Here is a 16,066-nt window from a genome sequence, read left to right as displayed (position 1 = left end):
CTAAAGGCGAAAATTCATTACATAATCGCACAAAACTAGACCACTCAATCTAACTTCCTATCGACTCCTGTCTTCGTCTCTTTATCGTAAACCTATATTTCTTATAGATAGTTCTATCTCGTACATAAAGCCGTTGAGATACAGTTGGGCATACAGATGGGCATTTTTTTTAATTTTTTTTTTTTTTATAGTGAATACCTCACAAGAGTCCCAACTGCTCCCATCTGGAGCCAGTGAGACTATGGCATCCCCAATTGGGGGATGTTGTGAGGCTGAAGGTAAGTGGGGAAGGGAAAGAGGAAGGTGGGGAAGTACCTGGCTATTCAGATCTAGTCACTAAACACGGCTAAAGCCATTTGGAGCAACGTTTCAATTCTGAATGGTGGTCTTACACCAGGGTGATACTAGTAGTATCTTCCACTCTGGAAAGTGCCGAAAATATACTATATATTATTTTAATTAATTAATTGTGAAATAACACAAATTAATCAAATAAAATTTATTTGCGCACGCCGGGTTCGAACCCGCGACCTTCGGAATGGCAGTCCAATGCGTTACCACTGGACTATGCCGGCCGTCATACGCCGGCCGGGCATATGAGCATTCCAATATTTACTTGCGTTTATCTCAAAACTATGTTTTAGTAGATAGGCCCCTGTGATCCTAAACCCTGAAATGAGTGTTATCAAAAGAGATTTTATTTTCTTATAATATGACACATATTTGTAATGAAATGTTTAGTAAATGAGATGATATGATATTGTTCAAAAGCACCTACAAACACACTTTTCCAAAAAAAGGTTCCCAAAAAAAGACTATTTTAAGCATTCTGTAAAAATAATTCTGGTAAATTAAAATTATTATTAAATGGAAGAACACCTGGCAATAGTAAACATGTCAATTTGGGGAAGGCGGGTTTGGTGATATAGCAGGGGTGCCCGGGTTCATGGGGTGAGGTTTATATAGGTCTTGGCGGATCAGGAGACCTCTTGACCTCTCCAGCTGAACTCTCTCTTGACCCATCGCCTCGCGCTGCAGTGGGAGCGATATGTTCGTATGTCTGTCACTCCTGAACACAGTGATCCCTAGATTCCTACCCACCCCTTATACCTTCCCAGAACTTCCTCTGAATTCCACTGTAATGATTTTATAAAACAGCCTGAAAATAATTGCAACAGGCTGAAACCAGTACGGTCTACTAATAAAAGGTGAAACAGAGCGAAAATTGTTTTATCAAATCAATAAACTGTTTGATGCTCAAAGGTCCTTCAGTGAGTGTGTCTAATTCCACTAATGCACTGCCAATATTAATAAATTATGATATCATTGGCAGTGGTCTTAAAGTGTCTTTAGCAGGATATGTCATGAATCAAAACAAACTCAAAATCGTTTTGATGCAATTACAGATGACTTCTCAGAGCATTGCTATTATTAGAATTACTTACTAGAAACCAAAAATATTATTATTTATAACTACGTGGAATGTGTATTTCCAAAAAAATTAAAAAACAGTATCTAAGACACTATTAATTAGTCATTTGTCCTTGACAACCGAAATGGCATTGGATCTTATTATTGGACATTGGACCCACATGGTGAGGATTTAAAATCCGGCGCAGACAAAAAATGGTTAGGTCAGGTAAGAGTGGTACATAATTACAGTATCGCCATGGTGAAAGAGTTGCTTTCGTAAATGGTATTAGTCGTGTTTGGCGACGTTTGGTGTACGAGTGCCAATGTGTGAATGCTGTAGTGCTAACATTGTAAATTAGTATTCTTAAACAAATCTTTTCCAGACGCACTTGGATTACGCATGATCCAAATTCACTTAGCTTTGCGCTTGCATTGTGCACGGAATGAGTTATATATTTGCACTGCTCTAACAAGTGATCTGCCGTTAGGAGCGTAATCTGACTCGCTCAGGTCATCGTTTCGGCCGGCCAAGCTGTCTCGATGTCTACTGCCCAATGCTGTCTCCGTAGTATGGTAAAATAAAGTTTTGTGCACATTGGAAAATGCACAACTCGTTTGCGCTCACGCGCGTGTTTTACTAGACTAGAGGTTAGCTCAAATAATGACCTAACATACCAAGGAACTGCCTCTGTAATGGGCATAATTTCAAAGTCAAAATATTTTAATATTCAAACTATGTTTCAATTCTACTATGCAGACATGATTCCAATAAAATTCTAACAAATATGTTGGGGGCTCCCGAAGAAGACATGGCATGGTCAAGTGAACCAAATACTTGAGTCGGGTTGTGTCAGGAGTCAGAATAACAGAAGGGTATGTATGAGACGATATATGAATGTGAATGAAGCAAGAAGTGTGTGGTTGGTGATGGTTAGTTAGTTAGTTTTTGTTTTGTTTTAAAAATACATTCCTAGTGTATCAAGAGTTAATCAGACCACGTGTGCCAGCTGTTTTTCTCAGAAATGCAACATTTTACATAGAGAAAAAAATCACTAGGTCACACAAATAAATTGGTGAGAAATGAAAAATTGCTGTTTTTTTAAAGAAATTATGAATCAGAAAAAAATACAATTTACAATTCCCCACGACAGCTTGACTGTAGGGGATATGAATTTATTGATTATTATCAGTATTTCTTATACTATTGTGACAAGGTCTTTTTCAAAAACTCTGTCCAACAAAATCCATTTGAAATTTGAAAGCTGACCCCAGGAATAGATATCACAACCAGAGTTGAGTTGAACACAGTAATCACACAGATACATTGCTAGCATACAGCATGTTTCAAATGTCTTATTTCTTCAAAAAATAAAAATTTTAAATTAATTTTTTTAAAGAATTAAAAATAAACAGACTGTGAAACTTTCTGAAGATTCACATCGATGATCGTTTACATTTGTTCCCTTTTTCGCTAATAACACAATAAGTAAGCAAGACAAAATGCCGTTTTTTAGATGACGTTTGGCAAGGACATCACTGTCAGAGGTGAAAACATATACACCAAAACACAAAATACTAAATTTGTGTTATTGAGTCAACTCTAACTGCGTGGCGACCACAAGTTTGTCGGTCAAAAATAATTTAAGACTCAACTCTAAATATACTAACCGAAGAAAGGTGCTAATCTGGACCACTTGTAGCAATAGCACCAAATAATATTTACCTACAAAGCAAGATTATCTCGTAACATTACCATTTCCTTATCGTAGGAAGTGTTTAAACATGGCAGGCTACCGTTCAAATTGTGTTTGCATAAATTACATATTTTATTATTAAGTATACCACTGAATCAACATACGCGCTGCCGATGTTGATTCAAGTTATTGCCGGCTGTTCTTTCTGCACTGGCTAATTTTTTATGCATATATTTAGATTACACCTCAATGCTTTTTATGGTAACGTCTAGTTAGGACACACTGTGCATTGGCATTCTAACAGTCTAAGAGGGACTTTAATATGCACATATTAAGAAGAAGAAAATGGTACTTACAATATACGAAAATGGCATCCTTAAAAATTTTTGAGGGAAACAGTTGGGAACAAAAAGGGAATTAGCAATGATTTTTTTGAGAGATTTAACCAATTTTCAAATGATGCAATAATAGTAATTTGACAATAATAAACAGGAGAGAAAGATAAAAAAATCATATAGATACTGTAATCCTACAACTTATCTGCACTACCTAATTAGACCACATGAAATAAACTAATTGACTGTGCATACCAAAGTCCCATTTCAACTCGACTGTTTTGCATTTGACCGAAAATCTGCTGCATCCAATATATTATTTCACCAAGCCTTATTTTGACTAGTTGGCTAACATTGATTAAGTGACTCACTTTGACTATGGTTCAGCAAAGATTCTTTTTTCAAATGTGAAATCGTCGTGTTTATTTGGACTTTTTTTCTTCATATTTTTCAATATAATGGTATCTACCTGCCTGCAGAAAGTTTGAAAAAAGAATTGTCATTGAGATTGACATTTCTTTGGACAAATTTTTTGCAATTCCTTATTTGAAATTAAAGAAAATGTTACATTAAACATGTGGTTTATAATTAAGGCGATGCACTACGTCGTGTAATATTTTAAATTGAGCCGCTATCAATAACAACCCTTACGTAGATGGCGATAAGGTTTAAATTCCCGCTTAACACCATCCGCCTGTTTTGATTTATGCAAGAAAAAAACATGGCCAAAAAGTGCCTTTTATTTTATTTTGTGGATGTTCAGACATAAATATTTAATTTTTTTCCGATCATTTAATAAATAACTTAATTTACCACATTGTACAATAAAATCATAAAAGAAAATGGGTTCGTAAGTGGCAGATTTTGAACTTTAAAGCAGTATTCATAGGCCTTATACATTATTTTTTTTTGGGCTTATAAAAAAGACTTATCTAAAAAATACTCAATTATTTCAAAGGCCAAGATGTATTCTACTCGCAGTATTTAATTAAAGCATCTGAAACATTTCTAGGCGACTAAATTTTCAAACCAAAAACACATGATTTTGCATTACTACGTATGACATCGCCTTAAGTAGATGCTTACAAATATTATGATTTCAGAGGATATTTTGGTTTAGATTTAATAAATTACTACTACTACTACTACTGTTCACAGAACCACTAGTTATTAAGACGAACAGCTGCGTAGTCTTTTTCATACAAAACTTAAATTTGGATTTGAAGCCAAAATACCGAACCAAACAATTTTTTAATTTTTTTTAAATCAAAAGGTATAGCAAATATCCAGTAGGGAATTGAACTCCTTTATTTATTTGTGTTTTAAATTATGAAATAAAGGCCATTAAAGAATTAAATTTTTCACGATTTTATTTTCTTTTGACTTTTTTTGTGAATTAGTGGTAATTATTAAAAATTAATCTTGCCCAATCTACTATGTAAATACAACGAAATATAAAAATTAAACATTGTAAAAAAATACGTTTTTTGGGTTGAATTAAAACCTGCTTTAAATTTATAAAAGACAAATTTGTGTTCCAATGTAAATCGGTCATTTATAATTCCTTATATTTACATAGCAAAGCTCCATTTTAGTGAAAAATCAACTCATAAGCATTTTTTATAATTTACTAGTCAAATTTAATAACAGAATATCTGAAAAAACGTAAAACTAAATTTTATAATGCCAGAGCTCACCGTTTGAGAGTGTTTGCTGATTCATATAAACAATAGGAAAGTTATAATTAACCATTCAATAATGCAAAAAAAAAACAAATGATATTTTGATGCTAAAGATGCCACCAATATTTTGACAAGTGTTGCCATATTGTATGGTTTAGATATTAAGTAGATACCAAAATTGTTTTATTGTGGTAGACTGAATCAGTGAAGAGAATATATTTCTTAGATGTATAAACAAAACTTTTCGTGATTTTACTGTTGTAATTAGAAAAAACAATGATTTAGAAAAGCGGTTTCTCCTAATTAGTTGATTTAGGTATGCCAGCTATTTCATCACACCAACACATGTTTTTCAATCTCTCAGTTTCCAGTTACAGACCCTATTCTTTGCCAAATTTCAGAAACATGTGATGATATCGCTGTTTTTAATAGATGTTATTTTCAAGGTTTTTTTTGTTAAAATATTTTCAGTTCTTTTTGAACAACTCTATCGACATTGAAAAGGCAAAAGGGAATAACTCACACTTACAAAAATCTATAGTAGATGAAAATAACTGTTTAAGTTGTAGGTTTAAAATTTTGCATGGTCACATTTTTTAAAGAGAATCCATATATTTTTTTAAAGAAACTTTCCCAGGTTACAAACGAATTAACTAATCACCATGCCATTGAGAGGACGGACTGCCAAATAACTCGGTCTTGGCACTCTTTGCTTCATTCACATTCATACACACTGACTGTTATTCTGACTCTTGACATGGCCTGACTCAAGTATTTGGTTCATTTGATCGTACCATGCCTGCCTTGGGCGCCCCTGACTTCTTCTATCATTCACATGGTTACGAATAACCTGATAATATTCAAATGCCTTTTACTACCATCATAATAAATGGAAAATGTTGCTTGTGTAATGATGGAGAATAAAGAATAAGGTAGTTTTTAAGTAAAAAGGTTAAATTTTTTGTGTGGGAAAATAAATAATCTTCTATCGAAAAATATGTTTGTGTGGTAAAATAAACAGTTTAGAAAAAACTTTTTTTTCCATACTAAAATATTTTTCCATGGAAGAATATTTATTTTCCCATACAAACGATTCAACTTTTTAACCTAAAAACTACCTTAAAACTTTCGGAATTTCGAAAAAAGTTTTTTATCTTTTCTACATCTAAAATCTACTATTAGTAGAATCACCCCCAGAAGTTAGTGCACTTTACCCCCGGACACCTGTATATTTATACAGCGCCCCTGAGGCGATTTTGCACAGAAACAGCGCTATACAAATCATCCCAATATTATTATTATTAATCTTAACTACTAAATCTCGCATTTACACAGTCCTTATCAAAAAAGCCTGGTGTGGTATTTTTAATAAACAAGTTATGTACAGTGTTTAAGAAGAAATCTCTTAATACTCTGGGACAAACCAAAAAAAAACATTGGCTTTTCTGTGACACCCAAAAGATAAAAATGTTTGAACAATTTTTCTCTGAATAAATGTTTATCATGGATTGAAACCACGGCCATGATCTCCGTGTGAAACTAGCAATAAAATGGTTTATTAAAGCGGCAAGTTAAATACAGTATGAAATCACGTTAAAACTGAATTAAAACTGTGAATAATTATTGCTGCCAGAAAACTATATAATTCGTAAAAAAAAATTTATGACCGAAATTCTAATTTGACATCGGTACCAATTTTTTTTTATTAATTTTTAAAATTCATTTGTACGGCGAAGCTTAATTCCAAATCACTAATTTGATTAATCTTTATAACGAATTGGTGTACATTATGAATACCAAAAAATATGCTTTAGATAAATTGAAGGTTTTCCTATCGCTTCGCTTGAGTAGAATACAAATAAAAAAATAAATTACTCAATAAAAAATATAAATGCAAAACTACTAAAAAAAATTTTTTTTCAATAGAAATGTATGAACGCATGAAGGAAACAACTTTTAAAAATTACAGTATTATAGCTAAGATTATCTGTTACAGTTTCAGTTGATTAACTTTTTTGCTTTCTTATAAAATTATTTACAAAATAAATAAAAACAAGCGATTTTAATGCCTATTACCTACACTAGAAGGTATACCAAGAATATACACATTTTTGGCTCGTAGCTTCCTCTTAAATAACCATAATCTAGGCTTACTGATCAACAAAGGAAAAACAAAACTAAAGGTGATTAAAAGATTTTCCTTTTTTTTTCTGGAATAAAATCCAATGAAAAGGGCTAAATACCTGGAGGAGGGAGTTAATCCTTTTAGGTTTTTTTTATTTCAATAATATCAGACGAGTATTTCAATGGATTTGTTAATTTGGCTGTGGATACCAGAATAAATCATTTATAATTTGGAGAACCTAACTAGCAAAAGAAAAACCCACAGTGTCACGGTGGGAACCTGACGCATTTGTCCACTCGAATACCGGTTTATGAGTTTTGAAACTGAGTGACCCTAAATGAGGGCTAGTCCTGGTTATACAGCAGACCAGAGAGTTAATATCTTCCCAATTCATATCTCTAAACGCCTTACTTTATTTTCAGAAGAGGCACTTGAAAGAAAGCACTGTAATTACAAGCTATTAGGAGACCTAGTATGATTAATTATCAACGTTGAAATAATCTTCTCCTATCTAAGTTATTAACGAAAAGGCAGACTAATATTTAGACATACCAACCAATTTCATGGCTGTCAACCTCAATTTAGGAAGGACAGTAAAAAAGATAACAATCTCTTGTCAGATGAGAAATTGTATCATAATATCTCGAGTATATGGATTTTTTTTTTTACATTTTCACTTCTGCACAATATTCATAATATCATAATTTTTTTATTTTAGTACCAACTGCTCCAAACCTCAGTCTGGAGCCAGTGAAACCATGGCATCCCTAATTGGGGTATTTGTGAGGCTGAAGGTAGTGGGGAAGAGATAGGGAGGGAAAGAGATAGGGAAGAGGAAGGTGAGGAAGTACCTGACTGTTCAGACCTGGCCACTGTCTAACATATCTAAAAACATTTCAGGGTTTTAGAATAAAACTTTAGATTCCGCTTTTGAGTTTTATGAATGGCGCCTCTCTGAAGGCTGAAAAAATATTTTTCTGTTTTATGCTCCAGCTTTGAACAGGTTAATAAACATTTTGGAAGGCGGAAATGGGTACCGCCGCCCCTGGAACCATTCATAGGATAGCCAAAACCTCTACCACACGTCACCCCAAGTGGTTATCTTGACTTAGCAAGGGTGTCCAGGATCATGGGGTGAGGTTTTTCCAGGTCAGAAGGTCGGTGGAGGGAGACCCTTTGACCTCTCGAGCCGGACTCTCTCGACCCATACACCTTGCACCATGGTAGGAGGGATGACTTCATATATCTGGACTCCTGGACACCCTGACCCCCGGATTCCTACCCACCCCTAACATAATTTTCCTTTCCAAAATTCTGATTCCTTAAAAGTACCCTCCACAGAGCATCCTCAAAGATGACATAGGATCTGAAGGAAATTATTCCTTATTCCTAATGTGAATAATGTTAAAAAATTATGATAAAACATTGTCAATTTGTGAACAAATTCTTTTCGAACATAAAATAATATCATCTGCCTGTCCGGGGCGAAAGAGTCCAAAGTTTTTATGTAAATTTTCGACATCTGTTTCTTGAAATGACATGTTCAGTGCATAAAGATAAAGACTCACGTCATCAGACTCGGAGAGGTCCACGTTCCCGTTGGCGTCGTCGTCCAGCTGCCGGTGCAAGAGCTGGATGGCCTCCAGGCCCTGGCGGTCCGACTCCGTGAGACTCTCCTCCAAGCAGGCCAGGTCTTCGCCGCATGCCGACCCACCTGCAACAGGCAGATACTAAATAAACCTCACACATTTAGTAATATTATGAATGCATACCGGTAGTCAGTTCGTGCTGAGGGATGAGGAAATAATTTACAATTTGGGAGGCGGGTATGGGTACTACCGCCCCGGGAACCATTTATTAGATAACCAACACCCCTGCCATAGTCACCCCAAGTGGTATGCTACGTTTGGTGACTTAGCAGGGGTGCCCGGGTTCATGGGGTGAGATTTTTCTCGGTCTTGACAGCGAATGCATTTGCCCACATACTGGTTGAGGGAGACCTTTTAACCTCTCCAGCCGGACTCTCTATCGACCCATCGCCTTGCACCACAGTGGGAGGTATGGATTCATACGTCCTCACTCCTGGACACATTAACCCCCAGAACTTTCTCTTTTTCCTTTCCCTAAAAAGACCCTCCAAACAGGCATGAGCGATTTTTTTTCCTCAGGGTTTCCTATGTGGAGCTAACGTAAAAGAATAATAATAATAGATAGATATAAAAAAAAGTGTTTTATCTTTTGACATCCTGGAGTTATTGTTATACACTAAGGAACCTCTCTACAGTAAGTCGAACTACTAATTAAATATAGACAAACCAGCAGGATCGGGCCTTAGCCAAATGGCACTAGTAAAAACCTCTAGGGCGCTGTTTTAAGTGTAATGTATTATCAGCTCCCCGCACCCGGAGTGCACTGCTCTAATTGCGCGAAATAAAATAAATTGGTTTATGATTAGGTTGTCGAACTGAACTCTATCGTACTGTGTTGTTCATTTCCCCACCATGGGGGCGGATAGACCCTGTTCCTGCATCCAGTAAGGTGACATTAATCCGGTGCAGCTGTCCCACGAACCACGGGTGCCTCCCCCGGCATCATGAGTGGGCCTGGGGAATGTTTGCGCGAGCCCGGTCCCCTTCCGTCCTGCCTCCGGTGACCTGAGGCTCACTTCATTCCCTAGGGTCTTTGGGAGTATCTCCCCCCCCCATTTACATTTCTTCAAGGGTACTCTCGGAAAACTGGCTAAGGGACGCGGGTGCTTGGGATCGTTGTGGCCAGGCCGCTCGACATGCTCATTCTTGCCGGGACTGCCCCGTGATAGTGGGGTAAACTGCCCTCGATACGCGGCTTGTATATTTTTATGTTTCAATCATACTTCCACTTGTAAATATTGCTCTCCTTCTTTATTATTTAATTTTAGATGCCAAACCACCAGGCGAACACATCTCTGATGTGTTCTTATTTTGTGTTACTATTAATGTATATTTATGTACTATTACTATAAATGTAGCTTCTGAGAGTCCTGACGTGTGCGGCTAAGGAGGTTAAACAATCAGTTTCCTCACACAGCCGTTGGGAAAGGGTGGGCCCCTCCAATGCTCTAATTGCGCCAATTAACCAGTGCAGCTGTGGGTTTTTTTTGTTTATGTTTTTAATTTAAACTACAATTTACAAAAAAGTACAATTAAACATTAGGTTCAGAAGTTATATAAGATTTAGTATGGCCAAAGTATACATATTTCCAGAAGGTTTTTAATAAATTAATTTAGCGAATTTATGAACTCATTTTTGAAAGGACAATAATATCATGAAAACATTTAAAAATATCATGAAAACATTTGAAAATCAAATATTATTATAAAAGCATACCGCTGATAGCTCAGTTGTAGCATCTCCCCCTTTCTCATACATGATGCATGTAACAGAAAAAAATGATTATATAATTTTAGTTAATATTTAAAAAGGAAAGAATCTTCAAACTCTTATTGAAAAGCCAGGCTTTCTAACCGCTACTCAACTAGTAGTTCTGTCAACAACAGACTCTCGTCCAAAAAATATGTTTTCTCTCCTATTTGATAAATCGAAACCAAAATTTCCTCTGAAATCATAAGATTTGTAAGTAAGTATGTATGGTAAGGTAGGTACCTACCTTCCTTCTTAATTTTAAACCATAATTATTTTATTTACAAAAAATTATTTCAAGTTCTTAGGTAAAAAGGTTGAATTGTGTGTGGGAATATATATCTAAAAATATTTATTGCATGGGAAAATAAAAAATTCGAAAAAAGTCATTTTTTTTATTTCTACCATCATGCAGAACCACCTCCCGAAGTTTGTGCACCGTGAACCAAAACCTAACGTACAAATTTACAGACATATGAAATGCCAAATGTTTAAACAGGAGTCATTTATATTCATACATACAAATTATTCACATACATATTTTGAGAACAAACAATAGTCAATTAAAACTAATTATATTTCTTAATTGTGTTGGTAATAATAAATACACATTCAAATCTAACAGCATCAGATGACTTGATTAAGATGATTTGTAATTCAGATTTACAAAAAAATTTAATGTTTACATTTACATGGATTTTTCATTTAATATATGGGCGCTGATAGATTTTTTTAAAATTATGAATACAGTCAAGAGTCCTTACTTCTCCCAACTATCCACAACCAGTAGGATTATGATATCCCCAATTCGGATATTTTATGGGAAAGGAGTGAGAAAGGGAAGGAAAGAAACTGGCTATTTATATCTGGTCACCGAACACGGTTAAAGCCATTTCAAGCGAGGTTTCGATTCTGAATGGTTCTACGATTCTTTCACTAGGGCAATACTGAGAGAATCAACCACTCTGGATGTTACCATATTGGTTGTTAAGCTTATTTGGATAATTCGTACAGCCCGGTTATTGTGAAAAAAAACACCTGAAGGATGATGTGGCAGTTGATTATCAAAAATGACTCTTGCTGATTAAAAAAATAACTTAATTCAATTGAATGCAAAACACATAAAACAACACAGATATAATAGATGCAACAAAACACCATAAAGAGATTGGCTATCTCTCTCTAAGGATTTTATCAAAGGTAATAAAAAAATGATATACCTTTGAATCTCACAAATTTGTTGGCAAAATCGTTTTTATCAACAATGTACATCCGCTTTTGTGATTATGTATTTTTATTTGTACCATAGAGTATTTTAGTATTTTACAGCCCTAACTGATCACTTCCTGTAGGTACAATTTTTATGTTTGATCACTAATTAGTTAAATTACAAATAAAATACTAAAATACTATTGGTTACATACATTTACATTAACACACAAAATTTTAACAACCAAATACATGAATAGCTAAGGTACTAATTAAAATTAGTACTTTATTTTATAATAGTGCAAACTCGTTATTCGGATAGTCTGAATTCTCGACAAATCGAATCCAAATTCCACACAGGCCCTGAGGAAAATAATTTCCCTTATGTCGCTTATGTCAACTCTGGGGATACTGTGTGGAGGGTCTTTGAGGAGAGGAAGGAGTGAAGAGACCCATGTTGTAGGAGGGAGGAAACACAGAGGCCGGCAAATCGTTCCAAAGCCGAGCTATTGAACTCAAGAACGAGTCGTAGAAGCGACCCACATTTATGTGAATCTTCTTTGAATCTCCTTTTCAAAATTGAAATTATAATATCCCTTGATTTTCACAGGTCTGAACTAATTACATTTTTTTTTAAATAAAGTTGGTGAATTGATGTGCATTCAAATGATAATTCTTAAGATGGTTTGTTTCACAGAATTCGAACAATTCATCAAGTTTCAAAGTTAATTTTCCAGTTCTGTGAAAGTCCTAATCAAGTTCTGTTGTAATTTCAGTGCTGTGAATAAACTGGCCAATAATGATATGATAACAGAACATGATTAAGACTTTCACAGAACATGATTAAGAACACAGAATTTCACAGAACTTGAAAATTAACTTTGAAATTTGATGAATTGTTCAAATTCTGTGAAACAATCTGTCTTAAGTGTCGATAGAAAGATAAACATTCCCAGGTTAAGAATAACTTTGCAATATATGAATTTCTCCTACTATGTACCATAATTATAGGCGAAAAATGTTACTTGTGCAATGATGGAGGACCTGCGACTGGTTGAGAATTGATAGCTTTAGACCAACTAACCAATCAAAACCGATTCATACATTTTTTTATTTATTTAATTATTATTTATTTTACTGTACAACAGAACATTCATTCCAGTTACAGTACAATTTTACATTCAGTACAATTTTACATCATATCAGCATTTAGCTAAGTGACTCTTCAATAATTGTTTTAGGTCATTTAGAGAACAGTCACTTACATCCAAATTCTTTGCTAGTTCATTCAACAGCACCACTCCCCTCGTCATGCTATGCTTTGCCAGGACGTCGGTTTTGCCTTTTGGTACTCTGAATAAGTCATGGTACAATCGACTTCGGCTGTAGTGGTTTGGTACATATAAATCATAGCATCCCAAGAGGAATGGGCTATTGATAAAATTGTTCCAAATTTTTAATGACATAATAGCTAGACTTGCTTTCCGCCTAGTTTCCAGACTCACAGAATTAGTTTCCTCAAGTAAGTCGATATGGTGCATGAACCTAGGATAGGTTCCATGCGTCCGCATATAGACATTCCTGAGGAATTTCTTCTGGATTTGCTCTACCATATCAATGTACTTCTGGTGGTACGGTGCCTAAACATCGCTCGCATACTCCAGCTTGCTTCTCAGTATGCCATCGAACAATGCTAACATAGCATCTTGGTTATTGAACTGCTTGCATGTCCTAATGACGAACCCAAGAAGTTTGTAGCAAGACTGAGTGAGCTGCGATATATGGTCAGAGAATTTCAGTTCGGGATCAAAGACTACACCGAGATCCTTTACGGAATTTACACGTGAAAGTGTTTCGCCCTTTATCTTATAATCACATGACATTCTTCATACATTTTTTTTAAATATGATTACCGCACAAGAGTCCCAACTGCCCAGAGGCAGAGTGGGTATTCTGGGTGTTATGTTTTGAGGCTGAAAGAACTGGAAATGAGATACGAAAGAGGAAGAGTGCTTGTTACTAAACGTAGCTAAACCCATTTAAAGCAATCTTATGAATTTATATCTGACTGTCATATTTATTTTTGTTCTAAACGTTTCAATTGTACAATAAGGAAAAATTATTTTGAAGGTTAAAATCTATAAAAACACACAAATATTATGAACATTTTATTAATTTTAAAAGGTACATTTTTTTACTTCAAAACTATAATAGTGACTAAAGTCCAAACATTTAGAGTCTTAAGGCGATGCACTACGTCGTGTAATATTTTAAATTGAGCCGCTATCAATAACAACCGTTACGTAGATGGCGATAAGGTTTAAATTCCCCATCCGCCTATTTTGATTTATGCAAGAAAAAAACATGGCCAAAAAGTGCCTTTTATTTTATTTTGTAGATGTTCAGGCATAAATATTTAATTTTTGTTCGATCATTTTATAAATAACTTAATTTGCCACATTTTACAATAAAATCATAACCGAAAATGGGTTCGTAAGTAGGAGATTTTGAACTTTAAAGCAGTTTTCATAGGCCTTTACATTATTTTTTTCTGGGCTTATCTAAAAAATACTCGATTATTTCAAAGGCCAAGATGTATTCTACTCGCAGTATTTAATTAAAGCATCTGAAACATTTCTAGGTGACCAAATTTTCAAACCACAAACACATGATTTTGCATTACTACGTATGGCATCGCCTTAATGTACATTCTTTTGACATAAGCATGCGGAAAAAATGTTAAAAACACCTATAATTTGCGATTTTCACGGCATAAAGTATTATGATCAATTTTTGGGTTACTATGCCGTGCTGCGCTTCCCCCTTCTTTAGCCAACGTTTCGGACAGCGGTACAGTGTCTATCACATCTGGTCTGCTAATGGACACTGTAACACTGTCCAAAACGATATACCATGTAGCGCAACATGGCATAATAATCAAAAAATTAATCACAATGATAACACCTATTTTCTCAAAAGAATTTCATATTATTCACAAACAAAAATAGAAAAAATTACAAATCGGAAAGAATCTATTAACATTACTTTATGATCAAATGCCTAAATTCCCAGAAGAATTTTCAGATGATTATGCATACAAAAATTCCAAAGAAACCATTGACATTCCGAATGCCGCCAACACTTTCTTTGAAACGTTATTTAGGTGGAATACTGTCACCGGACCTGCATTTAAGAAACATAACCAAACTATTCCATGATTCAGAAAGCAGATGAAATTAGCAACAGGGTTCCCCAAACACATGTTTTATTCGCCCACGTTGTGAGGTGATCCCACGTTCCCCATTTAGCATTATGAATCTCAGTTTAAGATTGTAAAGTTATTATTAACTAGCTGTACGCTGTTAATAATAACGTACTGCTGTGGGTCATGGTTGTCAGATGGCTGCTGCAAATATGTTTTTACATATCACAGGTGACATCTATATAATGGTAACCGGATAAATCATCACAATGATAATTCATCACATCTTTAAAAAGTTATATAAAGTCATCGAAAGTGATGAAATAAAAACTTTATTAACCGGGTTATGTAGGTTAGGTTAAAAAAAAAAATTTTTCATCGTTTATAATGACTTTATATCACTTTTTAAAAGTGTGTTGAATTGTCACTGTGTTGAGTTATCATGGAACCCTATATAATACATATAAGTATATAAAACCACACGCTTATTCAAATGTAATGTTGTGTCAAAATTTCAAAGCAATCGGTTTAGAACTTTTGGAGATTTAAGATATTTGACAAACGAACATTTACATTTACAATGATGATTACACACACCTTGCAAGTAAACGTATTCTTCTGTTATTCCAATTCTTATGCCACATCTTCCTGAGATATTTTATTGTATGTTAAATCATTTGTTCAGCTTTCTTTCCAATATCCACTGACAAAGTGTGTCCTTTGGTTTAATTTACAATTGAGGACACAGGTAAGTTACGTAAGATTGCCATTCGTTAAAAGACAACTAACGAACATTTACATTTTTATTTATATGGATAGATTATTTGATAACAAACTTAGATACAGTTGCGCTTGATGACCAGATCTGAACAACCAGGTACTTCCCAACCTTCCTCCTCCCCATCTCACTCCCTCCCCACTCCTTCCAATCTAATAACACACCACCGATACGATATGCCATAGGCCCACAGGCTCCAGACAGTTGGGAGCAGTTGGGACTCTTGTCC

General features: G+C 34.8%; 1 protein-coding gene across 1 annotated transcript in view; it reads right to left on the bottom strand.

Annotated features, from left to right (window-relative positions):
• The window catches only part of Stim (stromal interaction molecule), a 148,124-nt gene that overhangs the window by 124,580 nt on the left and 7,478 nt on the right, over positions 1 to 16,066 (bottom strand). Inside the window, exon 2 of the mRNA XM_089644470.1 lies at positions 8,818 to 8,963. Within this exon, the coding sequence (XP_089500596.1) occupies positions 8,818 to 8,963 (146 nt within the window). The remainder of the gene's footprint in view (positions 1 to 8,817; positions 8,964 to 16,066) is intronic.

Source organism: Hesperophylax consimilis, chromosome 21 (assembly GCF_061612785.1).
Source record: "Hesperophylax consimilis isolate HC1 chromosome 21, BYU_Hcon_1.0, whole genome shotgun sequence".
In the NCBI taxonomy this organism is placed as follows: domain Eukaryota; kingdom Metazoa; phylum Arthropoda; class Insecta; order Trichoptera; family Limnephilidae; genus Hesperophylax; species Hesperophylax consimilis.
This window is presented reverse-complemented; position numbering and strand designations above follow the sequence as displayed.